Source organism: Agelaius phoeniceus, chromosome 3, assembly GCF_051311805.1.
Source record: "Agelaius phoeniceus isolate bAgePho1 chromosome 3, bAgePho1.hap1, whole genome shotgun sequence".
Classification (NCBI taxonomy): domain Eukaryota; kingdom Metazoa; phylum Chordata; class Aves; order Passeriformes; family Icteridae; genus Agelaius; species Agelaius phoeniceus.
In genome coordinates this window covers 112,625,176-112,651,329 of record NC_135267.1, presented here as the reverse complement: position 1 = coordinate 112,651,329, position 26,154 = coordinate 112,625,176, and the positions used below count along the sequence as shown (strand labels likewise).

At 46.1% G+C, this 26,154-nt stretch overlaps 2 protein-coding genes across 3 annotated transcripts; one reads left to right on the top strand and one right to left on the bottom strand.

Moving 5' to 3' along the window:
- Positions 1-649: 649 nt before the first annotated feature.
- On the bottom strand, positions 650-3,610 carry LOC143693650 (uncharacterized). The gene is made up of 2 exons (XM_077176245.1): positions 3,191-3,610; positions 650-3,079 (listed from the first exon to the last, which is right to left on the bottom strand). Exons 1-2 carry the CDS (start codon positions 3,608-3,610, stop codon positions 2,924-2,926), a joined length of 576 nt encoding a protein of 191 aa, XP_077032360.1. The 3' UTR covers positions 650-2,923.
- Positions 3,609-25,536, top strand: PPP4R3B (protein phosphatase 4 regulatory subunit 3B). 2 transcript variants are annotated; one of them, XM_054628897.2, is made up of 16 exons: positions 3,609-3,750; positions 5,083-5,138; positions 11,070-11,168; positions 11,633-12,253; positions 15,153-15,230; positions 15,383-15,499; positions 16,111-16,227; positions 16,585-16,716; positions 17,130-17,232; positions 17,853-17,894; positions 18,147-18,305; positions 18,932-19,101; positions 21,724-21,863; positions 22,314-22,498; positions 23,013-23,137; positions 23,817-25,536. In XM_054628897.2, the coding sequence occupies exons 1-16, from the start codon at positions 3,609-3,611 to the stop codon at positions 23,910-23,912; spliced, it is 2,382 nt and encodes a 793-aa protein (XP_054484872.1). In that variant the 3' UTR covers positions 23,913-25,536. The 2 variants fall into 2 exon arrangements, with proteins under 2 accessions (XP_054484872.1, XP_054484869.1); XM_054628894.2 differs by having other exon boundaries at positions 22,935-23,137.
- Positions 25,537-26,154: the final 618 nt, after the last annotated feature.

Here is a 26,154-nt window from a genome sequence, read left to right as displayed (position 1 = left end):
AAGACTGAAAAATTGAAAAAAGTTTGGAAAGATTGAAGAAGGATTTCCTTGGCAATCTTTTCCTCCTCTTTGAGGGCTGTGTCTTACTATTTCTTAGTAAGAATTCAGATGTCACTTCTTACTGTGACACTTGACTAATACATGATTGTTACATATGAATAGTGTTAATAAAATTATGTAGGTCAATGTTAAAGTCCCTGAACAGAAACTCACATTTCTGGGTAACTCTTCCCAGAATTGGACCTCCAAGGTTTATCTGCCTTTATTGTACACTAATTTCTGAGGCTGTGTGGTGGAGCTGCTCTCAGTAAAGCAACTCCTGCAGTGCTGGGGCATTGTCTGCTTGGTGGATGATGATAAAGGAGCAGAATGACTTTAATGTTGCTGTGGCAGAACCTGTACAGTCAGCCTGGCTTTCTGCATCTGGAACCAGCTTTAGGCCCTATGGGAAGGGGCGGGGAAGAGCACATTGGGAAGTGGCTGGGAGGAGCAGAAAGCAGCTCCCTTACCTGAGGAGGGAGAGCAGCTCCATGGCAGCCAGGAGTTGAGTGAGTGCTGCTGCTCTCACCCTTCCTGGAGGGAAGGACATCCCAGGCTGGAGGAGCTCGGCTCTCAGGTGGGCTCAGCCATGATCAGAAACCAGGTGGGTGCAGAGTGCTCCAGAGAGCAAGCTCAGTCCTTTTGCAGCAGGTGCTTTCTTGTGTTTGAAATAGTGATTTATTTCTTCTTTCTTACTGCTCAGCATAATTAGCTTCTGTAATGACCTGTCTTAAATGGAGCCATTGAAAGGAATTGCCTTGGAGAGGGAAGCTGGGCAGGTGCAGCATTGCAGCAGCTCAGCAGGGCCAGAGATGCCTTTATTGGACAAGCCTGAAGTTTTCATGCAGGTGCAAAGAGTCAGGAGCTGGGGTATCTTTAAATGCCAGCAATAAATATTACAAGTGCTATCATAAAAGTATAAGAGGTGGCCTAATTGTACTTCTGGGATTACCTGCCAGAGGGAATGATACAGTCTCCTAATTTCACTCCAAGAAATTTTAAGTGATTTTGGAATGAGTTGCTTGTCTTGCTTGGGAAAACAAAAAAAGGAGCTTTCTGCTGCTCATGTAGTGACACTTGTGAGTTGCTCTGTCTGCTGTGTACCCTATGAAATCCTTTGCTTTGGTGAAGAACAGAGAATCCTCAACACTGATGATAACTTGATGGTGGTAAATGGGGAAGGATGAGCTGCTGGCAGGTGCAACACCACTGTGGAAAACATTGCTTTGCTTTCTGTGTGTCCTAAAGAGCAGAGACTCTGCTGCTTTCCTGGTCTTAGCCTGGTTTAAATCCAGGATGTGACGTTTGTTGGGGCAAGTATTGTGTGTCTTGTCCAGGCAAAGCCCCCAGAATTGACTTGCTGGTTTGTGGGTATGGATGGCAGGGTCGTGCTGGGCTTTCCAAACCCCTGGATGCTGTTTTGGGCAAAGAGAAGCCCCACACCTGAGTGAGTGCAATCCCAGTGTGTTCTGAAGTGGTATTTTTCCACAGAGGTCATTGAGTTCATGCCTGGAGAGATCATGGATTTATTTCACAGCTGAAGCCTGAGAAACAGTTTTTCATGCCAATTCTAATTCATGTATCTCCTTTCTGTAGCTATTCACCATAAGAATTTGCTCCAAAACACTCTGCTGTGGTTTCTTGCTGTTTTATATATCCTGAGAAGTGCTGCATTTAATCATGAGTACAAGTCATGCTTTTATTTTTGTGCATTTGGTTTGAAGAGCCCAAAAGCACGCACAGAAGTCGTGCAGAGGGGAGAGTTCATGAGCAGCAGATGTCCTGAGGCAGAAATATGCTATGGCCATTGGGGTTTGTGTTCCTTTTTGTGTGTTTGCTTTTTATTGAGCTTTCTCTAAGGTAGAAATATGCTCAGTTTGCAATACCTCGTGAGGAAAGGCCACTAAAACATAGCAGGGAAGGCTTGTTTGGAACCTGACTGTAAACTGGTTCATGTGACTCTCAGTCCAGGGTTTTGAAACCACTTAACATGGTCTTTTTATAGTTACTGACTCACTATTATCCATAACGATGCACATGTCCCAAGGTGTGCTCCTGTACAGCTAAATAGAAGTGTATAGGATAATTCTCAGAGGTGTATCTTGTATTTTCTTGGTGACTGAATTTTAGAGGCCTGCTACAATGAATATCAGAGCAAAAGCTGAAACTTGAATGTTACTTAGATGTTAAAAGTTTTCTAAATCTGCCCAGAGAATGTTTGGACAAATTGCAGATAGTTACTTTGAGTGGCAGAGTTTGTTGGAAACACTTTCTTTCCCTTCCTCTGGAACCTCATTTGAACCTGAGAGCAGAGAAACGCCAGTCGTGTGAATAGGAGCCCTACCGGTGGAACTGCTTTCACCGTGAGGCAAGAGTCAGGAAAGTCTGGCTTTGTCTGGGAATGGGGCACACCCTGGCCTCAGGAGAACTTGTCCTCCTTCCCTTCAGAGCCTCAGAAATTGGGTTTGGAGATACAGTCAGGCTTCTCCTCGTCCCCAGTTTCCCCGTTTCACACAGCTTTACTCCCTGAGTACTTTGGGGTCCTTTTTCCCTATTCTCACCCAAGCACGGAGATGTAGTTATTTTTTTATTTGTAGTACAGAGGAAACGTGTAGATAGTGTTTAGCGTTGAAAACTTAAGATGTATACAGACTCCACAATGCTTGGCAAGTGATCCGTCTTAAACTGTACGCTGTAAGGGCTAATGAAGCGCATTTCTGTCCTTTTTGAAGCTTCACTTTCAGTTTGGCTTTCGAGCCTTGTGTGGAGATGTACAAAGCAGGCACAGACGGCGTGTTACAGTATGGCTGCTGCTGTAAGGAGATGCCGCTCACTAACCTTTCCGCCGTTTTGTGATGCAGGGAACACCTTTTCGTCTTAAAAATTAAAACTGTTTCAGTTGCGTGTGCCGTTTAAATTTACCCTGGCCGGGGAGTGGAGCTCGCCCGTCGTTTTGTGTGGCGGCGGTGGGTGGCACTTGCTGTGGCGTGAGGGAGGGAGGCGTGTGTTTCCTCAGCGGTGGCACCAGCTTGTAGACAGACTTTAAAAAAAAAAAAAAGGAAAAAACAAAATTAAGTTTTTTCGGGGGAACATGTGAGCCAATTCCCCCTCTAGGAGCCCCGAGCGTTCAAAGGCAGCGCTGCGCCCATACCCGGCTGTGAGTGAGGGCAGCCGCCATTTTGTCGCCCCCTCCCCGTTCCCGCCTCGGCGCCGTGAGGGAGCGCGCGCGGGCCCCGCCCCGCGGCCCCGCCCCTGTGGCCGCCGTCCCGTCGGCGGCGCGGCGGCAGCGGGCGGCCGCCGTAGCCCCTGCGAGGGGAGCCCGTGCCCGGGCGGGGAGGAAGAGAAAGGCGGCCCGAGCCGGGTTACAAGATGGCGGCGGCGCTGTAGTAGCTGCTGAGGCGGAGCGGCGCCAGCGAGGCCCGGGCCGGGGCGCGGCGGCGCTGACTCGCCATGGGAAGCGGCGCGCTAAAGGCCCCGCGGTGCCCCTGAGCGGCCCGGCGGCCCCGCTTGCTCCCCGGCGCCCTCGCTCCATCGCCCCCGCGGAGGCGGAGCGGGCCCGGGGCTGCACCATGTCGGACACCCGCCGGCGGGTGAAGGTCTACACGCTGAACGAGGATCGGCAATGGGACGACAGGGGCACCGGGCACGTCTCCTCCAGCTACGTGGAGCGGCTGAAGGGGATGTCGCTGCTGGTGCGCGCCGAGTCGGACGGTGAGAGCGTGGCCGGGGCTGCCCAGGCCGCTTCCCCTCGCCCCACGCCCGGGTCCGGGCCCTGACCGCCGGGGCCGCCCCCAACCATCGCCGGGCTCGGCTGGTGGTGCCTTCCCTTGGGACACCCCAGAGGATGATTGTTGTTATTGTTATTATTTCCACTCTCCGTGCCTTCCCTTATCTTGCGGATCGTGTGGAGTTTCCTTACCGCACAAGCCACAGCAGCGTTTGCTACCGTGGTCTTAAGACTTTCCCCCTCCCAGCTGATAGAATTATGGAATATGCTGAGCTGGAAGGGACCCATCGGGATCATCAAAGTCCATGTCCTGGCCCTGCACGGAGCTCCCAACAATCCCACCGTGTCCCTGCGAGCGTTGTCCAGGCGCTCCTGCAGCTCTGGCAGCCTCGGGACCATTTCCTGGGGAGCCTGGGCAGTGCCCGACCACCCTCTGGGGGAGAACCTTTCCCTGATATCCATCCTAAACCTCCCCTGACCCAGCCCCATGCTGTTACCCCAGCCAGCTGCAGCTCCCTGGCCTGAACAGAGCTGAAGCCGTGACGTGTGAGGACATTTTGTTCTCTTTCAGAGCAATATCCTTTGCTTTTCAGGTGCTCTTTTCCTCCCTTCCTTACTGCTGTGAAAAAAGTTGTTTGTTTGTTGCTCTTTTTCTCCTCAGGAATTCCCTGCTTGTGTTCCGGTCGGGTGGCATCCTTTGTGTTTTATTGCACTTTAAAGTCACCTTAAAGGGTCCTTTTTATAGGGGGGAGGTACGTGCTCCCCACTTTGTCAGCCGACAGGTGCTAATGTGCTAAATAAACCACCTAAGACTGGTATAAATTGCTCCGGAGCTGTTGCCAGGAGACATACACTACTTGCATACACAAGATGAAGTCCCCGCGTTTATAGTAGCTGGATGATTCACTTCTGAAGGGCAGCTGAAGGGAATAAAAGCAAGTGGCCCACGTGGCTTCTCTGGACAAAAACATTTTTATGCTGGGCAGCACATTACCTGCTGGAATTTGTATAGTTGGCCTAAAAGACCACTAAAAAAGCTGCTTCTTGCATCAGATTTCAGGAAAAAAAGAGTGCTACAGTGGATTTTAGACTAAAGTAGAAGAGAAAAATGTATTTTAGTAGGGATATTCCTGTTGAATTTTGTTTTACCTGGCTTATTTTAGGAAATTATATTTAAAGGAGGTGGTTGTTGTGGATTTTCTGTGAGATTTGGATTAAGCTGAGAGTCTGTTGGCTGGCACGTGGGCAGTGGTGTGAGTTGTGTGGAGATGTTTGTTTTGTTGGATTCAGTAAATCTCTCTTCATACCTTTTTCAGGTTCACTACTGTTAGAATCGAAGATAAATCCAAATACTGCATATCAAAAACAGCAGGCAAGTATTATTGCTAGGATTTGCTTTCTCTGGTTGCTGGTCCTGAGGAATTGTTTTATACTTGGAGTAATTGCATTTTTTCAGGAAAAAAGGAAATGCAGGAGGACGTGCAATTATTGATGGTGGGTTTTATAGGTGAAAGAATTTATAGGTGTTTTTTAGAGGTGAAAAATTTCTTAGAAGCCTGTAGGTGCTGAACGCTTCGCATTCTAGAAATTAATATGTGAGTCTTCTAGAAAAATACATTTTAGACTTCAGGCTTTGAAGATAATATATGCAATTTGGAGAAATATTGAAATCATTGTAGGAAGGATAGTTGGAAATGTGTATGTGTAATTTTTGTCTCCTGTGCCAGGCCATCTGAAATAATTGCAGTATTAGGGAGGCAAAACTTTGACCAGCTCTGTTGAAGTGTATTTATTTATTTATTGAATTCTTTTTCTGGAAATAACATGAAGGAATTTGCCTTTATGGGACTCCTTTCTTTGTTGTTGCTGTTTAGTTTTTATTTTAATCCCTGAAAGCTCCTGTTGTCCTAGGTAAGGCCACAAGCCATGGTGAGAGTTACCTTTCCTAGGGGTAAACCTCTTGCTAAACAAAGTAAAACGATTGGGAGCTGTGTTAATAGGTTATTTTTGTTTCATCCACTGAAAAAAATCAGCTTACTGAATCTCTTCTGCTTTTATTGTTTTCCCTTTTTCAGCATGCATTTTTGATGTCTCTGCCCGCATTGTTCTCATGGGTTTTCTGGAGTTTTTTCTCTCTGTTCCTTTGTTCTACAGTAGAGTCTCTGTTCCTCCAGTGGTTGATACTTGTTCTTTATCGTTATGGTATCCAGGAGTGTTTCAGCACTGTAGAAAACAGTAATTTTGTTCTTCCTAAGTCACAGAGGGACACATCTATAACATCTTTGAGGATTCTGTTATAGTGACAAGTTACAGTGTGAGAGTTTGAGAAGGAGACTTTGTTATCTTGTGGGCATTGGTTGGCTCGCTTTGGGTGAGGAGTGAGGTGGGGTTTTGGGCCAGCCTTTCCAGGGGGCTGTTTGCTGTGCTTTCTGCTTTTCACTTGCTAGGGCTTGGTGGCTGGAGGCTTTCCTTGGGGGGGCCGTGCTGAGGAAGGAGCTCTGCAGAGCTCCAGAAGCCAGGAGTCTTGAACTGTTTCCTGTTTACTGGAGGAAACCTATACATAGTGAAATACAAATGCAGATTTTGTTGCTGTAAAGTTTTAAAATGCTTCCCTTCACACCCTGTTTCCTGAAACTACAACTGATTAATTGTAGGCCTTCCTTACTTAATTGGTAGCAAAGTTTCGAGTGACTTAAGTAGCTTTTGTTACCATTTTTCTTGTGGAAAAAGTAGATCATAATTTAAAAACACTCAAGCTGAGGTTTATTTTGGCTGGCTTGTATTTCTGATACTAATGCTTTTGTGTCCATGTGACCTAAAGCTTTTTCTTCACCGTTTGCTCCTTAAGGTTTGTAAAACCTCATGCAGCTTTTAGTTGACCCAGAGCATTGTCCTCAAGTCGACGGTCTTGGATTTGGGGGAGCCGACGGTCTTGGATTTGGGGGAGCCGACGGTCTTGGATTTGGGGGAGCCGACGGTCTTGGATTTGGGGGAGTCGATGGTCTTGGATTTGGGGGAGCTGACAGTCTTGGATTTGGGGAAAGCTGCAGGGTGGTGCAGCTGGATGGCAAAGAAACATGCCCTGCCTACACATCTGTCATGTAAATGACTTGACTGGACTTAGAGGGTACTTAACGCTTCATTGTGGTTTGCGTAACAGCGTCCTGTGAAAAAAGGAAACCAGCACTGATTTTTCGGTGCTGTGCATCAGTCTGTGACTTCCAGTATTGCACTGTTAGTGCCAAGTCCTGCTGCAGCTGTTGACTAACCCCAAACAGGACAGGCCTGTTACCTCCCTGCTCCAGTCGAGTTTGTGGTTCCTGGGGAATTCATTGTGTCCAGGTGTTGGGCACACTCTCATCACAACTTTCCCTTTCTCAAGGGAAATTGGACTTGGATGGGTCAGACAGGTGCCAAGCTGCTCAACATACAATGCAAATTATCTCTAGTTAGGTGAATGCGAAGAACATGAGAGGCTGAAGAGCTTTAGGTCCCCCTGGATTTTGGGGCATAGGCTTTGGGAGTTACACACCTCTGCTGGACGCCCCACGTTAGCCAGAGGGCAGGCTCAGATGTGTTCTGGAGGCTCTGGCAGGAGTGGTTTTAAAGGTTGGCACCACACCCATTTGGTGTTTCAGCCTCTGCTTGAGGTTACTGTTCCCCCGCAGAACTGGCAGGAGAGAGAGTCCATGGCTGGAAGATGTGGAGCTGCTGCAGAAATCCTTACTGGGAGTGCTGCCTTCTGCTGTTACCTTTGCTTAGGTGTGCTCTGTTTGCAGCCCTGAGATGAAGCTCGAGTGCAGATCCTTTCTTTTGCCCAGAGTTGCCATCACTGTGTGACAGCAGAACGCTTTGCTCAAGGCAGAATAGGAGTTCCTGGTGGCCAGGCTTGAACACATTTGCTGGGCTGCTGTTGAAGCCAGCCCCAGCAGTTGCCAGAGGGCTTCTTCACTGGTGTTTCATCCAGAGGCAGGTTAGATGTGTGACTGAGTCAGTTGAAACATGTCTTCCTGCTGGATCCGTTTTCTCCCCACGTGTTCCCCATCTGCTTCCCTGTGCAGCGCACTGCTGCTGGCATGGGGACGGGGTGGAGTAGCAGACACTGTGCACACCAGCACTGGAGAAGGGTTTGAACAGCTCTGAGTTTTGGTTTCTTTTCAGAATTAATCTTTTTTGATCTTTACTGGTGCTTGAGTGAATTAAGGAACGTTGCTGTTGCTGGTGGATGGAGCAGCATGGCCTCTAAGCAGGTGGGAGTGGTGGAGCCTGGCCTGGAAGGTGTCTGTCTGTCTGCTCTTCGTGGGTTGTCTGAGGTCATGCAGGAAGTGTGTGCCAGATGAGTGCGTCTTATATTGGTTTTGGACAATTCTTTTCTGTTGAAACCATCTTTCAGTCTTTCTGAAATATTTTTGGAAAAGCTTATATAACTTCTGCTTTGTGTGGGCAGTACAGATTGTAACAAGTACCATTCAGTAACTGGAGATTTTTCACAAATTTTTGACTGCAGTCCCTGGGTGCCTGGAGTCATTTTAAGTTACTGCATTAATTCTCTTACTTGAATCATCCTGGGCTATGAATAGGGCTGCTGAGTGTGTGTGTGTCCTGCTTTGTTCAGTGAAGCACCTCTGAGGCTCAGCTTACCTGCAGTGCATTGATGTTGAGTGTCAGGGCATCAGTACTTGCACAGAATGTTTCAAGGTAAACATTTCAGATTTGGAATTCTGTAGCAGCCATCAAATTGTACTTAAGAATTATTTTTTTAATTATCTCTGAACAAGAACCAGATCAGGGAGCTGATGAGGCTTTTCAGTGCATGCAGTTGACAATTATTATTTTTCCCTTGAAGCCCAGCTGAGTTGTTGACTCTGAAATGGCACAAGGTAAATACAGAGATCCAGAGGTCCTGAGCTGGAGACGAGGGGGGACAGCTGTGAGTGAAAACCATGTCAGCTCTAAGCACTTGAAGCAGTTGTGAGTGGAGCCTGACAGCAGAGAGGCTCCCTATTAATATTTCTCTGTAGGAGAAAAGTGCAAGTGTAATATAGGACACTGTAATATAAATAAACAACTCACAACAGTGCTGAAACCACAGTGAACTCTGTTCACTCATTGAATTCTGTTCTTTCCACCTTGTTTCTCTAAAGAAATGTGTAAAACAGTAAGAAAGGAAGAAAATTGTCTGTGCAAATTCCATTGTTTTTAGTGTGGCCTGTGATTACTTTGGGAGAAGGAAATGGATCTATTGGTAGGCATTTGTCAATGGTGATGTTATTCTTAACTGTATTTTTGAAGAAAAAAAGGGCAAAGCCAAAACCTCCAAGATATACAACTCCCCATGGATATTGAGGAATTAGGATTGCTGTAGAAATGAAGAATTAATGCTGCATCAGTGCTGGGGATGTTAATTTGTGTTCCAGTGGTAGTTGTGGCAGCTGGGAGGCCGTGGTTGTTGAGACAGATGTGTGTGTTCCAAATAACTGCTGATGGAAGGAGGAACCTGCTGTCCCATGCCAGCAGTCCTTCCCTGATGTCAGTCCCCTCACACCTGGAAGTAGAGCAGTGTTCCCTGACCTGTGTAAGCCCACATAACTGCATTTACAAACTTACTGCCCCTGAAGCTTCCTAAGGAATATCATCAGGTGTTTCTTTGGGTTTCCTTGCTGAGCTTAAAGATACCACTCTTAATATTTTGTGTTCACTAAAAGTGGTCTAAAGACCTAACCAGCCTTGATGAGTTGTCTGGTGAAAATTGAATGTTGTAAATATGGGAATTAATTACCTTACTGGCCATTAAGCAAGATCTTGCTAGTGTTTAAAAACCACTTCAGTATTTAAAAATCTGTGGTAACTGTAGAAGCCAGACTTGGAATGTTGAACAGTTTTGCTGGAGCTCATCAAATATTCTGGAGAATTAGCAGAGAGCTGCTTAGTTTGGATGTTTTTATATGAAGATGAGTTTGCTGTAGGATGGGGAACTGTTCTCCTGCTTTTGTCTGGGACAGTTAATTTCCCTGCCAGCAGCTGGTGCAGTGCTGTGGTTGGATTTAGGATGAGACTGACACTGACAGCACAGGGATGTTGTAGTTGTTGCTGAGCAGTGCTTCCCTTCACTCAAGGACTGGTGAGTTCCCCGTGCTCTGGCAGTGAGGAGCTGCCCAGGGAGCTGTGAGGGACCTGGCCAGGACAGCTGACCTGGAACAGCCAGAGGGATGTTCCACACCTGGGATAACAGGGGCAGGGATAAACTGGGGGGTGCCCAGGAGGGGCCAATCACTGCTCAGGTGGTGCTGAGCATCACTTACCTGTCAGGGTTTATTCCTTTCTTCCCCTTCCTTTTTATTTTTTTTTTTTTTTTGCTGTATCTATTATAATTGCTTGTTATTTTTTACTTTATTTCATTTTTGAAACAGTTCTTACCTCAAGAACAGAAGTTTCACCTTGTCCTGATTCTCCTTCCCATCCCAGTGGTGGGAGGAAGTGAGTGAGCAGCTGTTTGGTACTTCCTTGGCAGCTGGGTTAAACCACAACCACTCTGTATTGTCTGGAATATATATTCAACTGAATGTTGAAGTGCAGCCGTGCATTCCTTACAGGACAGCAGCAAGTGTCCTAATAAAGCCTCTTCCAAAAACCTTTTAGCCTGTTCAGAAATTCCATCAAAACTTCCAGGTCTGCTGTGCAAGTGCACAAATTGAATTGATGGAGGCAATAGGGAAGAAAAACCTGGCTCAAATGAAAATAACTGGCAAGATGGTTGTTACTTTAGTAGGAACTTGGGAGTTTTGTATTATTCAGGCTATATGGCTTTTAATTCAGAAAGGAATATTTGAGAATATTTGAGCATTAGCTAGGCATTATATCTCACTTAGCTAGGGCTGTCTTAAATGCTTTCTGAGGGGAAAGCTGAAATCTTAGGGGATTTGTTTCTATCTTACTAAATATGAAAATGCTTAACCTGTTATACTGTAGGTTTTCTTAATCTAGTGTGTGCATTCCCATTTCAAGACTGTTGGCTCAAAAAATGTATCTTGCAGAAAAATGCCATCATAAGTGGCTTGGATATGAAAAATAGTATCTTTAAATGTGTTTTGTGTAAGGTAGTGGTCATAAAATAGCAAGAACGAAAGCTGATGTATAGCAGAACAGGTGATAAAATATTTCAGTGTTTTATGCTTTTTTTTGACAAGTGTAACTTTAATTAAAATTATTTATTCTGTAGACATTGGCTTTAAAGGAATAGGGGTTAATATGTACTGCAGACCTGTTTCAGAAACAATTACTTTCTTGATTTTATCTCAAACAGGACACCCTGATTGTTTGGTCAGAAGCAGAGAACTATGATTTAGCACTGAGTTTTCAAGAGAAAGCTGGCTGTGATGAAATTTGGGAAAAAATCTGCCAGGTACAGTAAATTGAAACATGCTGTTTTTCCAGGTGTTTTAGTGTCTTCTGTGACTTGATGTATTTGTGCATCCTTTTTAAACCTGCTTGTAAAGCAAGCAAATATTTGTTCTTTTCTGTGCAAGGTCTTAAATTGCCCCTGCTTAGAGCAGCAGTTGTTCTTATGATTGAATGTCAGGCCTTTGAAAAATCACTGTAATGGTGAGACTCAGGTGGTCGGTGTTCTGGGGCACTTGGTGTGATCGTGTTTATTAGAAAGGGACTGCCAGAGTTCCAAGCTTTAATTGTCCTTCTCCCAGCCGGCCTCAGGAAGCACCTCTCACTTGTTGGAGTGCACTGGACCTGCCAGTGTGCTGTAAGAACCAGAGAGCTCAGATCCCATTGCAGCTGGGATGTGTTGTTTCTTTGGTTCCTGACCTGCTCGTTTTTGGGATCAGACAGTAACTGTGCGCACTCTTTCCTTAGGTTCAGGGTAAGGATCCTTCAGTGGAAGTCACGCAGGACCTGATCGAGTCAGAAGAGGAGCACATCGAGGAAATGCCTGAAACCAGTCCTCTGATTGACCTTCCTACTTGTGAACTCAACAAACTTGAAGAGATTGCTGACCTAGTTACCTCTGTTCTTTCCTCACCCATCCGTAGGGAAAAGCTGGCCCTGGCCTTGGAGAACGAAGGCTACATTAAAAAACTGCTGCAGCTTTTCCAAGTCTGTGAGAATTTAGAGAACACCGAAGGTTTGCATCATTTGTATGAAATTATTCGAGGGATTTTGTTCCTCAACAAAGCAACTCTGTTTGAGGTGATGTTCTCTGACGAGTGTATTATGGATGTGGTGGGATGCCTCGAGTATGATCCTTCTTTGGCTCAGCCAAAACGGCACAGGGAGTTCTTGACCAAAACAGCAAAATTTAAGGAGGTTATTCCTATCACAGACTCTGAACTCAGGCAAAAAATCCACCAGACTTACAGGGTACAGTATATTCAGGACATCATCTTGCCGACACCATCTGTTTTTGAAGAGAATTTTCTTTCTACCCTCACTTCCTTTATTTTCTTCAACAAAGTTGAGATTGTCAGTATGTTGCAGGTAAGTGGTTCTTCATATGGTCTAGATGGATTGTTTGTAGGTACCTGTAGCTATAGTTTCAAAATGGATTGCAGTTAATCACACACGTCATTTGCACAATGTTTTGAATGCTTGCCCTGCTCTCTGATACCTTTGATTTTGTATTTTGAAGAGGTACATTTCAGGTGAGTATAATAATATTTTTTAAAGGGTTGTAAAGCTGAAGATTTTTCTCCTTGATTCCCAAGCAACATACAATTTTTGATAAAGTTTGTGTAGGTATTTAGAGAGCAGGCAACTTGTTGTATTGTGCTGGTTTTGTGACAAATTCTGGATCTGTGATTCAAAAGAGCATGTTCAGAACCATTCCTGTCACACTGCTGTTACATCATGGTACTAATTTCAAATGTTCCTCTTGTCTTTAAGATTAAGTAACTGGTTGCTGGGGTTTTTTTTTCATATAGATATCCAGAAGTATTAATTAATAAATAACCTAGCTGTTACTTTATGGAAAACTGTCCTGCACACTTTGTAGTCAGAAGAGGCTCCAAGGTGGTTGGGACCCTGGAAGGGGCCTCAGTGAGGAGCTCGGTGAATTCATGGCTTTTTGGGGTTTTCAGTTGGTGCTGTGTTGTGCAAACTCCTGGGTACCCAAGTGGCTTTATTCTGATTATCTGTGTCCAAAAATGGTCCATTTGTGTAGGATACATCACATACTCACCCCATATTCCTGGGGTGAGTGTGGAGAACCTCTGTGAAACACCAAGAGTTGAGGAAAAGAGGAGGGGAGTAAAAATAGTGGAAAGAAAGGGGCACTGGAGACATAACATATCCATATGGAATATACTGATGAGTTCAGATATGGGTGAAATGTGGTAAAGAGTTTAATAGAGGACTGGAAGATAAAGCTGAGTAATTGCAGAGAATTGCATGAGTATGCTATTTGGCTTCTCTCTACTATCTTTGTGGCTCAATAGCAGAAAGAAACAAAAAATTAAATCCCTCTTGCAAAATTATTAGCTTTGTGTCAAATAAAGATTTTCCTTTAAATTCTTTTGCATATATTTTCAAAAACTAAAAATAAATTCAGTGTTATGCTCCTGAGACCACAGTCCTGTTTGCATTTAGAGATTTTTAAGTCTATAGAATTCTTTTTTTTTTTCATTGGGGCTCTACAGAATATTCAATTGTGCAGTAACAGAGAATTTTGATTTGCTGTTACCTCGAGTACTCCTGGCAGAAGGTTCTGAAATTCTCTGACAGTTCCTTGCTGGGTTTGCCATCATGGATGGAGTATGTGCACACAGGTTTGCCTGCTGATTCTATAGCCTGTAAATGAGATGTGTGGTGATTCACAGATAATGCTGACCCTTGAGAATTACAGGTTGAGAAGAAAGCACACATGGAAAAGATGTTACAGCACACTTAAGGAAAATTCCCACTTGAGATCATGGGGGCCTCAGGTCCAGGACTGCTTTCAAGGCCTGTGGTGTAAATCAGCTTGTTGGGCACAAGAGCTCCAAAGCTCCTTTGGGTTTGGGGAACACATGGGACATCCTGTTACCCTAAATACACTGGCAAAGCTCCCAGGGAGGAGGCAGTTTAGAGGAGCAGCAGCAGATTGTGTTTGCCAGGCAGCAAAGCTCCTTTGTACGTGCCACAGAGCACTAGAGCCCAGTGCTGCTGCTGCTGGAGCAGCCACGTGGGAAAGGAACCTCCATCCATCCATCCATCCATCCATGCGTCCCAGGCTTCAGGACACAGGATAGGCTGAGCAGCAGCCCTTGACAAGCAGGAGATGTTTCTGTGCTCAGCTGTTCTGCAGTAGGGATTTTCTACTCTATCTGCTGTTGGTTGTAGTGTGGTTTGGGTTTTTTTTGTATCAGGCTTAATTAAGCTGTTTAAGCCAGCAAAGCTTAAAATAAACTACTAAATCTGTGTATGTGGCACTCCCTGTGATGTTGATTCCAGGTATTATTTGTTTGTAAAGCACTTCTATCCCCACATCTGAAAATTGTCAGGAAAAGGTTTGCCAGGTTTTGGTTGGCATCGCTGTAACTGTAAAACTTCTGTATTGTTACTGTAATAAAGCAGACAGATTTTAGTGACAGCACACAGCAAAATAGAGAGGTAAGCACACTCTATGTTCTGCAATGTCAAGTTCATGTATATTTATTGGAATGTTGCTGTTCTGTTCATTTTTGTTCAATGCACAAGTTTATTGGGTTGAATTGGTACAGTGATGCAAAATTTTGTAAAGCTGTAGCATGTTACTGTTTGCTGTCAGATTTTTTATATTGTCTTTAAAAGGTAACAGAAACATTTGAATTTGAGAGAACTCCAACATTATTTTCAATGTGAAAGAGTGCACAGTAACCAAAGGGCAGAAAGTGCCTGAGCCCTTGAGAGATGCTGATGTTCACCCTGGGTTTTGGGTACCTCTTGACCTTATGGGGTAACTGAAATGCTTTGCAAGAAGTGAGCTGTTCCTGTGTATACTTAAATATCTCTTGGTAACAGAGGATGTGAATGTGAAAATCCACTAATAGTCCATAAAGTTTCCCAGCTTGGCAAAGCAGAGCACGTGCAAGTGGGAGAGGTTGTTTTATTGTCAGTAAGGTACTGGGGACATGGCTGCAAAGCTGTCCCTTGGCTGGCACTTTGTAGTTGCAGTTTTAGGGACCATCACTGAGCTCAGCTTCACCTGGCTCTGCTCCCCTGGAGCTGCTGCTGCTGCTCAGAGGGAGTGCTGAAACAGTGCCCTGGGAGAGATCCCGCTGGGTGTGTGCTCTGGCATTGTCTCTGTGGGATGAATTGGATGGAGAGCTGGACTTGCTGCAGGGTTGGCTCCTGTAGGGATGGAAGTTGTTTTCCAGAGGCTCTGTGTAAGTAAGGTGTGTTCCTTTTGTGTATTACACAGGAAGATGAGAAGTTTTTATCAGAAGTTTTTGCACAATTGACAGACGAAGCTACAGACGATGACAAACGGTGTGAACTGGTAAGTGCCAGCCCCCTGTGCTGCCTCCAGGGCTCTGGGTCAGTTCTGTACAATCAGCCAGCACACAAACTCTGCCACAAAATGTAACTCTTTCATCCTTTCTGAGAGTTTTCTGACCCAAATGCTCGAATTACTTTTTCCCTGTGTAACAGGTGAACTTCTTCAAGGAATTCTGCGCCTTTTCTCAGACGTTACAACCTCAGAACAGAGATGCGTTTTTCAAAACTTTGGCAAAGTTGGGAATTCTTCCAGCTCTTGAAATTGTAATGGTGAGTGAAACTTCAAGCTAATTTTAACCAAGTAGAAGAGCTACAGCCATTGAGGCAGTTTTGGCTCTGCTGAGCCCCTCTGTGTCAGTTTTGCCGTGCTGGGAGTTGATTGGAGCATTCCCAGTGCAGAGGCTGCCCCCAGCTCTGAAGTGCCTGACCTGGCTGCTCTGAGCATTTTCACTCTGTGGTCAGCACAGTCCTTGGGACAAGGGGCTGTAAAAACTGGCAGAGGCTCTTTATGCAGCTGGATTGTTGTTGTGGTTGTTGCTGGCCCAGGGCCCAAGAAGTATTTTTAGATAATCTTGAACTGTTGGCTGGTTCCTCCCAAAAGATCCCGTAATCCTGTCGTTAGCAGATTAATCTGTCCTAATCAGCAGTGGGAAAACAGAATTTCTTTCACTCCTGTGGTTGGAGCAGCTGTTGCTGCCTCAACATTGCAATTCATTTTGCTGGTTTATTGTTGTTTTTCTGTAACCCTATTACTGTGCTTCTCATAGAAACTCTGGTAATGAGATGTTCCCAAAAGTCAAAACTACCTATTACTTTCAGCTTTACTTGATAATAAATACCAGCTTAATTTGTTCTTGCTAATCAATTTCTCTCTCTATTAGGGAATGGATGATCTGCAAGTTAGATCTGCTGCTACAGATATATTTTCTTATCTAGTAGAATTTAGCCCATCCATGGTCCGAGAATTTGTGATGCAAGAGGCCCAGCAGAGTGATGATGTAAGTCACAGTGGTTTGCAGTTTGTTGAGTCTTTGGGCAAGGAGGAAACAAACAAAACAGCAAAACAAACCTCTAGAAGTACAGGAAAAAGTAGGTTTAATATACAAACAAAATATAGAAAAATTTCTGAGCATGTTGCTGTTGTATGAGTTTACAGTTTTGGAAATCTGACTAACAAGGGTTGTAGGTGTAGAGGGCTGTGCTTGCCAGAATTTCTGTATCCAAATGCAACTCTCAATTCTTCAGTTTCATTTAACATTGTCTTCAAAAAATTACAGAGCCTATGGAAATTGCTTTCCACTCTTGAAAGTGTGTCTAACAGTTGGGTGGTGTGTTTGTTTGGGATTTTTCTGCAGGACATCCTCCTCATCAACGTGGTCATTGAGCAGATGATCTGCGACACGGATCCGGAGCTCGGCGGAGCTGTTCAGTTAATGGGGCTGCTGAGAACTCTGATTGACCCAGAGAATATGCTGGCCACAGCCAATGTAAGGAGGTGTGGGGGGTGCAGATGCTGCACTGTGTCAGCAGAGCTGAAAACCTGACATTCTCTGTTTGTTCTGATACTGAATTTAAACAAGCCAAAAATAAGCTCCATGGTTCCATTTTGGGCCATTGTGCAGGTGTTTATTAACAAAAGTTTTGTCAAAGTTTTTGAGTTGTTGATGTTTTTTCAGTAGATGTTTGCATGGTGGGGATTTTTTGGTGATGGTGAGTTCCTCCAAAATGCAAAAAACTCATCTTACTTGAGCAAAGACAGTCCTGCAGGCCCAACAAATATACAAGCAGACCTGAAGGAGCCCGTAGATTTCTGTATGGGCTGTTTCCTGTGTTACTGTTATTTCTTCTTTAAAAGCCTGTGTATGAATCCCAGTGTTTAATAGAGTTATTTTTCTTTTAGAAAACAGAAAAGAGTGAATTTCTCAATTTCTTCTACAACCATTGTATGCACGTTCTCACTGCTCCACTTCTGGCCAATACATCAGAGGATAAATGTGAAAAAGGTACTGAATATTTCCATTTTCTTTTTCTTCCTTTCAGGCCTGTAGTGTTTGGCAGTGACTGACAGTGCTGGTCCCAGGGATCAGCCTGAGATGCCAGCTGGGAATGTGCTTGTGGAAAAGTGCTGCTCCCCCAGGGACAGGGTTCTGTGGGCAGCAGCTCTCAGCTCTTCCCTGCAGCTCTGGGTGCTGCTGTGCTTTGTGCAAGATGCACTTCCTTGATGTTAATCATGCTAATATATAATTATTAATTGCACTTAAAAATACTTCCTGTAAAGCAGAGGGTGTCTGTAATTCAAATGCAGTGTCTGTAAATTAAAATGCACTCATTTTAATGCATTATTTGAAAAATTTAGGATTGGTGCTTTTATTCTATATCATATTTTCAAGGTTTAGGTTATACTTTTTCACCTAGATGGATTTAAAACTATTAAATACAGAAATCTCACCTGGCTGCATTCCTGCTGTGTGTTTGTGTCCCTGTAGCTCACAAACGTTTGATCTGATGAAAGGTCTGACCACTTGGTAGAACTGATTGTTTTTCCTGATCTTTTATATCTTGACAGTGCTTTGAAGCTTTGAAAATCTTTTTCTGATTTTTGTTTTTGTTTTCTTTTTATCAGATGCAGTAGTTGGATCCACTAAGAGTAATACAATTTGTCCTGGTAAGTCTGAATTGACTTTGAGTTTTGAAACTTGTCTTGTGTGCTGTGTATGGTGTTCTATTAAAAAAAAAAAGTTAGGCATGCCCATATTTTATTTCTTTTAATACTTTTTACTGAAGTAGATGCAGGAGCTTTGATTCACTTGAGATGACTGGAAGCTGAAGGAACATTTTCATCTGTTTTGAAGTTAGTGGGGTTTTTTTCCTAGTCAACCTTGCTACTGAAAGTTGAAATTGTTCATTTTTCTTGCAGATAATTACCAAACAGCACAACTACTTGCCTTAATTTTGGAGCTGCTTACTTTCTGTGTGGAACACCACACATATCACATCAAGAATTACATTATGAACAAAGATTTGCTAAGAAGAGTGCTGGTATTGATGAATTCAAAACACACATTTCTGGCCTTGTGTGAGTATGGAGCTGTTGTGATTTCCTTCCTGCAGGCATGGTGGGGCTGTGTGGAAGGTGTTCAGCATACACTTGGGATTTGTGTTAATGGATGTGGGTGAGATTGCAATGCTCTGGGTTTGGGAGCCTGTGGTGGTGTTCACAGGGGTCCCAGGATGAGAGAAGAGATGAGAATATTGACTCCATGTTTCAGAAGGCTGATTTATTATTTTATGATATATATTATATTAAAAGTAAATTATATATTAAAACTATACTAAAAGAATAGAAGAAAGGATTTCATCAGAAGGCTTGAAAGGAATAGAAAAGAATTGGAATGATAATAAAATCTTGTGACTGACTAGAGAGTCCAAGACAGCTGGACTGTGATTGGCCATTAATTAGAAACAACCACATGAGACCAATCCCAGATCCACCTGTTGCATTCCACAGCAGCAGATAACCATTGGTTAATCATTTTGTTCCTGAGGCCTCTCAGCTTCTCAGGAGAAAAAACCCTGGCAAAAAGATTTTTCATAAAATGTGTCTTTGACAGGGGCCTGTCTTCTTCTGGGTAACATGAGGGGTTTCAGTTCTTTCCACAAGGCATGTCTGGTTATTAACTCCTTGAATTTTTCTTCCCCCAGGTGCTCTTCGCTTTATGAGGAGGATAATTGGGCTGAAAGATGAATTCTACAACCGTTACATCACCAAGGGAAACCTCTTTGAGCCCGTGATCAACGCCCTGCTGGACAATGGCACTCGCTACAACCTGCTCAACTCTGCTGTGATCGAGCTCTTCGAGTTCATCCGAGTGGTGAGTGCAGCTGCCTCCCTCACAGGAGCACCCAGCTCCCTGGGAAAGGACAGTGCTCACAGGAGCACCCAGCTCCTTGGGGGAAAGGACAGTGCTCACAGGAGCACCCAGCTCCTTGGGGGAAAGGACAGTGCTCACAGGAGCACCCAGCTCCTTGGAAAGGACAGTGCTCACAGGAGCACCCAGCTCCTTGGGAAAGGACAGTGCTCACAGGAGCACCCAGCTTCTTGGCAAAGGACAGTGCTCACAGGAGCACCCAGCTCCTTGGGGGAAAGGACAGTGCTCACAGGAGCACCCAGCTCCCTGGGGAAGGACAGTGCTCACAGGAGCACCCAGCTCCTTGGAAAGGACAGTGCTCACAGGAGCACCCAGCTCCTTGGGAAAGGACAGTGCTCACAGGAGCACCCAGCTCCTTGGCACAAAGGACAGTGCTCACAGGAGCACCCAGCTCCCTGGGGGAAAGGACAGTGCTCACAGGAGCACCCAGCTCCTTGGAAAGGACAGTGCTCACAGGAGCACCCAGCTCCTTGGGGGAAAGGACAGTGCTCACAGGAGCACCCAGCTCCCTGGCAAAGGACAGTGCTCACAGGAGCACCCAGCTCCTGGGGAAGGACAGTGCTCACAGGAGCACCCAGCTCCCTGGCAAAGGACAGTGCTCACAGGAGCACCCAGCTCCTTGGGGGAAAGGACAGTGCTCACAGGAGCACCCAGCTCCTTGGGGGAAAGGACAGTGCTCACAGGAGCACCCAGCTCCTTGGGGGAAAGGACAGTGCTCACAGGAGCACCCAGCTCCCTGGCAAAGGACAGTGCTCACAGGAGCACCCAGCTCCTTGGGGGAAAGGACAGTGCTCACAGGAGCACCCAGCTCCTGGGGAAAGGACAGTGCTCACAGGAGCACCCAGCTCCCTGGCAAAGGACAGTGCTCACAGGATCACCCAGTTCCCTGGGGGAAAGGACAGTGCTCACAGGAGCACCCAGCTCCCTGGCACAAAGGACAGTGCTCACAGGAGCACCCAGCTCCTTGGGGGAAAGGACAGTGCTCACAGGAGCACCCAGCTCCCTGGCAAAGGACAGTGCTCACAGGATCACCCAGTTCCCTGGGGGAAAGGACAGTGCTCACAGGAGCACCCAGCTCCTGGGGAAAGGACAGTGCTCACAGGAGCACCCAGCTCCTTGGCACAAAGGACAGTGCTCACAGGAGCACCCAGCTCCCTGGGAAAGGACAGTGCTCACAGGAGCCCCCAGCTCCTTGGCACAAAGGACAGTGCTCACAGGAGCACCCAGCTCCCTGGGGAAGGACAGTGCTCACAGGAGCACCCAGCTCCTTGGGGGAAAGGACAGTGCTCACAGGAGCACCCAGCTCCCTGGGAAAGGACAGTGCTCACAGGAGCACCCAGCTCCTTGGGGGAAAGGACAGTGCTCACAGGAGCACCCAGCTCCCTGGGAAAGGACAGTGCTCACAGGAGCACCCAGCTCCTGGGGAAAGGACAGTGCTCACAGGAGCACCCAGCTCCCTGGGGAAGGACAGTGCTCACAGGAGCACCCAGCTCCCTGGGGAAGGACAGTGCTCACAGGAGCACCCAGCTGCTGGGGAAGGACAGTGCTCACAGGAGCACCCAGCTCCCTGGGAAAGGACAGTGCTCACAGGAGCACCCAGCTCCTTGGGGGAAAGGACAGTGCTCACAGGAGCACCCAGCTCCTGGGGAAGGACAGTGCTCACAGGAGCACCCAGCTCCCTGGGGGAAAGGACAGTGCTCACAGGAGCACCCAGCTCCCTGGGGGAAAGGACAGTGCTCACAGGAGCACCCAGCTCCCTGGGAAAGGACAGTGCTCACAGGAGCACCCAGCTCCCTGGGGGAAAGGACAGTGCTCACAGGAGCACCCAGCTCCCTGGGGGAAAGGACAGTGCTCACAGGAGCACCCAGCTCCCTGGGAAAGGACAGTGCTCACAGGAGCACCCAGCTCCTGGGGAAAGGACAGTGCTCACAGGAGCACCCAGCTCCCTGGGAAAGGACAGTGCTCACAGGAGCACCCAGCTCCCTGGGAAAGGACAGTGCTCACAGGAGCACCCAGCTCCTTGGCAAAGGAGTTGCAGCAGCTCCTGAGCCACTGCTGCCAGTGCCTTCATGTGTGGGAGGCTTTGTGGTCTGTGAAAGTGCAGGGTGGGTTTTGTTGTAGGATATGGTAGCTACTGTCTTTCCCAGCAAGAAGAACATTAGGAATTGTAGGATTTGCCTGATAGGGTGAGAGACTGACCAAAAGGTTCCTGGTCCCACATGAGCTGCTGTAGGTGCTGAGAACTGGGGAGAGCTGGAGCCTGTGGGGAGGACAGGGCACAGCTCTCCTCTATAAAAGATGTTTGTTTAACAGAAGTGTCACAAATACAGTTGGGACACTGCTGAATCCATTGTCTGTTTCTATGGGAAGCCTAATAATTGTTTCTCAATCTCGTATCTTTTATTAAGGATAAATCTGATTTCATGCTTCACATTTGTGTAATGCTGTACAATAATGCTTTGGCTCTGGGCAAGAAATCAGTTACTTTCCAAAGTAAACTCAAAAGCTTTCTGAACTTCTGCTTGTGCCCATTTGAGGCTGAAACCCTGTTTTGTTCTTCTGCAGGAAGATATTAAGTCCCTTATTGCACATATAGTTGAAAACTTCTACAATGCACTTGAATCTATTGAGTATGTTCAGACGTTCAAGGGACTGAAGACAAAATACGAGCAGGAAAAGGACCGACAAAGCCAGAAGCTGAACAGGTGGGCCCCTGTTTCTGTGCCCTGAGCCTGGCAGGAGCTGCTGCTGTGCTCTTCTCCTTGCTTTTCTCTTTCCCAGAGGGCAGCAGGAGCAGGAGGCTGGGACTGGGGTTGGGTTTCATTCTTGATGAAAACTTTTTGGACTCGAGGAAAGCCCCATCTGCCTTTCCTTGTGGCCAAGTGTTGCAGAGCTGATGTTGGCCAGTGGAATAAATGTTATGTTCAGAAAAGTTTCTAAGAGAAGAGCAAAATGTTGGTCTGTCACTCTGATTTGGGATTCAGTCAGGCTCTTCATCAGCTGGGGTGTTGGTGAGTCTTGGGGTGAGGGCAGAAGCAGAGCTGGAGCTGCATTGCCTTCTGAAATGCACAGAGTTCCCTCTAAAGCTCTGGAGGCATTTGTGATCCCGAGCCTGAAGCAGCAGCCAAGCTGGGATCCCTGTGTGTCTCTTACAGTGTCCCATCCATATTGCGTAGCAATAGATTCCGCAGGGATGCCAGAGCCTTGGAGGAGGATGAAGAAATGTGGTTCAATGAAGATGAAGAGGAAGAAGGCGAAGCTGTTGTACCTCCAGTTGAGAAGTCAAAACAGGAGGATGATTTTCCAGATAGCTATGAGAAATTTATGGAGACTAAAAAAGGTATTTACTCTGTTTGAGCTTGTTGGCACTGGAAGTGCTCCATGGCAGATCTGTGGAGTGTCACCCAAAGTAACCCGTGGTTGTGCTCTGTACCTCGAGCAGCAGCACAGGGTGTTCCATGTAATTGAGTCCTGACATCCCAATGTGTCTTCACAAGCCAGTTTAGGATTAAAGTAACGAGTTTAAATGGTATCCAAAAGCAGGACTCTGAATGTGCCTGTGTGCTCCAGGTGAGCCACGTCCCCGTGCCCTCAGCATCCAGGCCCTGCTCGGTTTGCTGCTGGTGGGCTCAGGATGGGCTTGGTTGGGGAACTGAGAATTGCAGCAGAATTGGAACCAAAATACCTGCTGGCTGTCTCCTGCGATTGCACTGTGATGTGGATTGTACTCCTTGGTGTGCAGCTGATACCTAAGTGTGACAATGTTTGTCCCTCAGCTAAGGAGAGTGAAGACAAAGAGAATCTTCCAAAAAGGACTTCAGCTGGGGGATTCAAATTCACTTTTTCCCACTCAGCCAGCGCAGCTAACGGTGCGAATGGTGCAAACAGCAAATCCGTGGCAGCTCAGACATCACCAGCCAGCTCCAACGGCTCCTCTTCCAAGAGCACGGCCCTGAGCCCCGCGGTGCCGGCCCCCAAGGTGGGAGAACTCGTGTGGGGCTGTCCAGGGCAACAGCAGCACCTCCCTGGGGGGATAAATTCACCTGAGCCCTGCAGTGAATCCCTCACTGCTCCAGGGAGCTCTCAATGGGGCTGGATTCTGTTGGCCCCACAGCCTCTGCATCGTTTCACTGCTTCTGCTTTTTGTTCCTGCTCACTTGCTGCTCTGTGTATCTGATGTACACAGGACATTGGGGTTTGTGGGAACTCTGTTAGTGCCCTGCTGGCTGGGGAATTGCCCAGTGGCTTAGAGGAGGCAAATGCAGTGAGTGAGCCCTGGGTGGTGCCTGACTGAGCTGGGCATTATTGGAATCCTCAGCCATGGAGCTCCTGAGCACTGCAGGACAGTGTAGCAGGGACTGATTGCCCTCTCTAAGGCTGAGCACCAAAGGGATGTCAGCTGCACGTTGGATTTTTTGTCTGTCCCACTGAGCTGGAAGTGGTTTTTAAACAATTCCCAATCCAGACCCAGAGCAGTGAGGAAGCTCCAGTACATTTTGCAGTTTGAGGTTCAAACCCATTTTCCAGACAAATGGGACTTGGAATGCCAAAGGCTGGAGTGCCCTGGTTGGGTTGGCTGGAGGTTTTGTTCAAAATTTGCACCTTTCTAGGTACTTCTTCAATATAAAAACTTCCTTTTTCCTTTTTCTAATTGGCAGGGAAGTCTAGTTGGGCTAGTGGATTATCCTGATGATGAAGATGATGATGAAGAGGAGGAAACATCTCCAAGGAAAAGACCTCGTCTGGGTTCATAAAAGAAACCAAAACTTTGGAATAAGAACTTTTATAATGGGGTTTCAAATGCTGCAACTGTTTTAAGAGCTAAAAAGAATCTGAATCAGAAAGCTTTCTCCCATGAGTACATAAGATAATACAAGGAGTAGCAAAAGAAACTCGGTATATCAGCTAGAAAGGGTTAGTTCTGTAAACACAAATCTTCCAAGGAACTTAATGTCTTTCTAGAAAGTAAGGAGTCTGCCATTCAGGCTGTCAAAAAAAAAAGAAAAATTAAAAAAAAAGGTGGGTTAGTATTCTCAGAACCTGGATGATGGCTTCTCAGCAAGGAAAGTCTCAGGTGTCGGGAGGGAAAGGGGGAGGGAAAGGTATGGTAACACTTTTTTTAAAATATTGCAGGGTTTCCCCATTGTTTAACAGAACTAGGAAAAAAAATTCAAGCTTAAATTTTGAACCCAGTAATCTTAATTTTGTAATGGTGCTGTCAGTTGTGTTCTTTTAGCAATGCCTCTTTTAAAAAAATTTAAGGGAAAACTAACTCTGTTTGCATAAGAACAATCCATATTTTGGGACCATTTATTACCAACTAAACTGCATTTCTCATGATTGGAGGGAGGGACGCTGCAGTTATAGTGCATGTTGAGTTGTTTAAAACAGTTAAAATAAGTTTTAATTTGTATTTTCCAAGAGGAGAGAATGGAAGCTGGATTCAAAATGGAAGGTTTTGCTTGTTTTGTCAGTGAGACGTGCAGAAATACCTGTGGCAAGGAGCAGAGGCTTCCCACGGGTCTGCAGGAGCTGCTTGTGTCACAGTGGGGCTGCACCCAGCACATCCCTCAGCTCTTGGCCTCAGCTTGGGCAGAACCTGAATTCCAACATGCTCCATGGTGTCCCAGGGGCTGCCTCCTCTTGGAGCAGCTCTTTCCCTGTTTGGGAGCCGCATGCTTGAGGTGGGAATAACAAACACTCACAGGTTTTTCATAGTGATGGACTGAGCAGCATTTTAACACCAGAGTCAGTTTGGACCAAGACAGGATTATTGCCAGGAGAACACCTTGAGGGCTCGGAGATGGAATCCACAAGCAGCACCTGAACCTGGGGTGGTACAAAAGCTGCTTTTTTAAAACACAAAAGCACATTCCACATAGGTGAGTGAACTGTGACAGGAATAGGGGAGCTCATGGCAAGGTGACAGAGGCAAACAGTCCAGGTTTTATTTTCAAGAGCAGCACATGAACTGTAAATATTTTAATGTTAGTTTGCCCATATGTGATCTGAGATCATGACTGAGTGAGAGGAGATTTCCCAGCGACTGTGTCAGAGATGTTCAAGATGGAACCAGCTGCAATCCACCACATAGATCACTCTTGTAATACGTGTTATGGGTCCATTTCTCCTGGAATAGTTTAAACTGAAGCAGTTTCTCTGTTTTGGAGATTTTTGTAGTTAGTTTTAATTTTAGCTCTTGTTTGGAAAAGATGGGCTGTCTGTGTAGATATGAAGTATAGTTTTTTCCATAAAACAGAAGTTTATTTTGTATTAAAGATACCACTGTACTTGTTTTACACCATTTGTATACATGTGGTGATATTAATGCTGAACTGTAAAATTCAGGAATTAAAATGTGACCCTGTAATTCCATAATTACTGCTTTTGTTTGGTTTGTTACCCATGGTAAGTGAACTCAGACTTTTCAATGTGGCTGTTGTAGGATATTGTTTAAGGTTTCAGAAGTATCTCCATAGCACTGGATGGAATCCCAGAGGGAGTGGCTGAGCTCTTCCCAAGGTGTGAGCAAGACACAGGTGCTCTGATGGACCTGGGGACAGTGGTGGTGTCCCCAGAGAGCTCCAGGCCACCCAGAACAGGACTCTGAGGGATCAGCCATCAGCTCCAGACCAAGGGAGTGTTTGCTGGTAAAGAAGCTGCAGCACCATCCTCGTGTGCTCACTCTGGAGCTGCTTTGCTTCCCAGTGAGTTCTGTCTCCATCAGTAAAGAAGGTTCCCAGGCCATGAAAGCAGCAGGTACCTGGGATGTGCCTTCACTCACCTGAGGAGCAGAAGAGGCATCATGTGGAGCATGGACCCCCTGTTCCTGACTCTCTTCAGAGCCTCCCAAGCTGAGTTCTCCCCAGGACTCCCGAGGAGTGTCGGTCCTTGCTCTGCTCCTCACAGCGCCAACACTGCTGCAGTGCAGCAGGAGCTTTAACAACACTCACAAACAGGAGCTGGCTTCACAGCAGAACCAAGAATGGCATGAAT

Bases quoted from the DNA above. Each gene is read 5' to 3' on its own strand.
- LOC143693650 (XM_077176245.1), bottom strand. From the start codon at position 3,610: ATGGTGCAGCCCCGGGCCCGCTCCGCCTCCGCGGGGGCGATGGAGCGA. The intron at 3,080-3,190 runs GTATGGGCGCAG...TTTTTTTTAAAG, and splicing joins CTGCCCTCACTCACAGCCGG to TCTGTCTACAAGCTGGTGCC.
- PPP4R3B (XM_054628894.2), top strand. From the start codon at position 3,609: ATGTCGGACACCCGCCGGCGGGTGAAGGTCTACACGCTGAACGAGGAT. The intron at 15,500-16,110 runs GTGAGTGAAACT...TCTCTCTATTAG, and splicing joins CAGCTCTTGAAATTGTAATG to GGAATGGATGATCTGCAAGT. The intron at 17,233-17,852 runs GTACTGAATATT...TCTTTTTATCAG, and splicing joins AGAGGATAAATGTGAAAAAG to ATGCAGTAGTTGGATCCACT.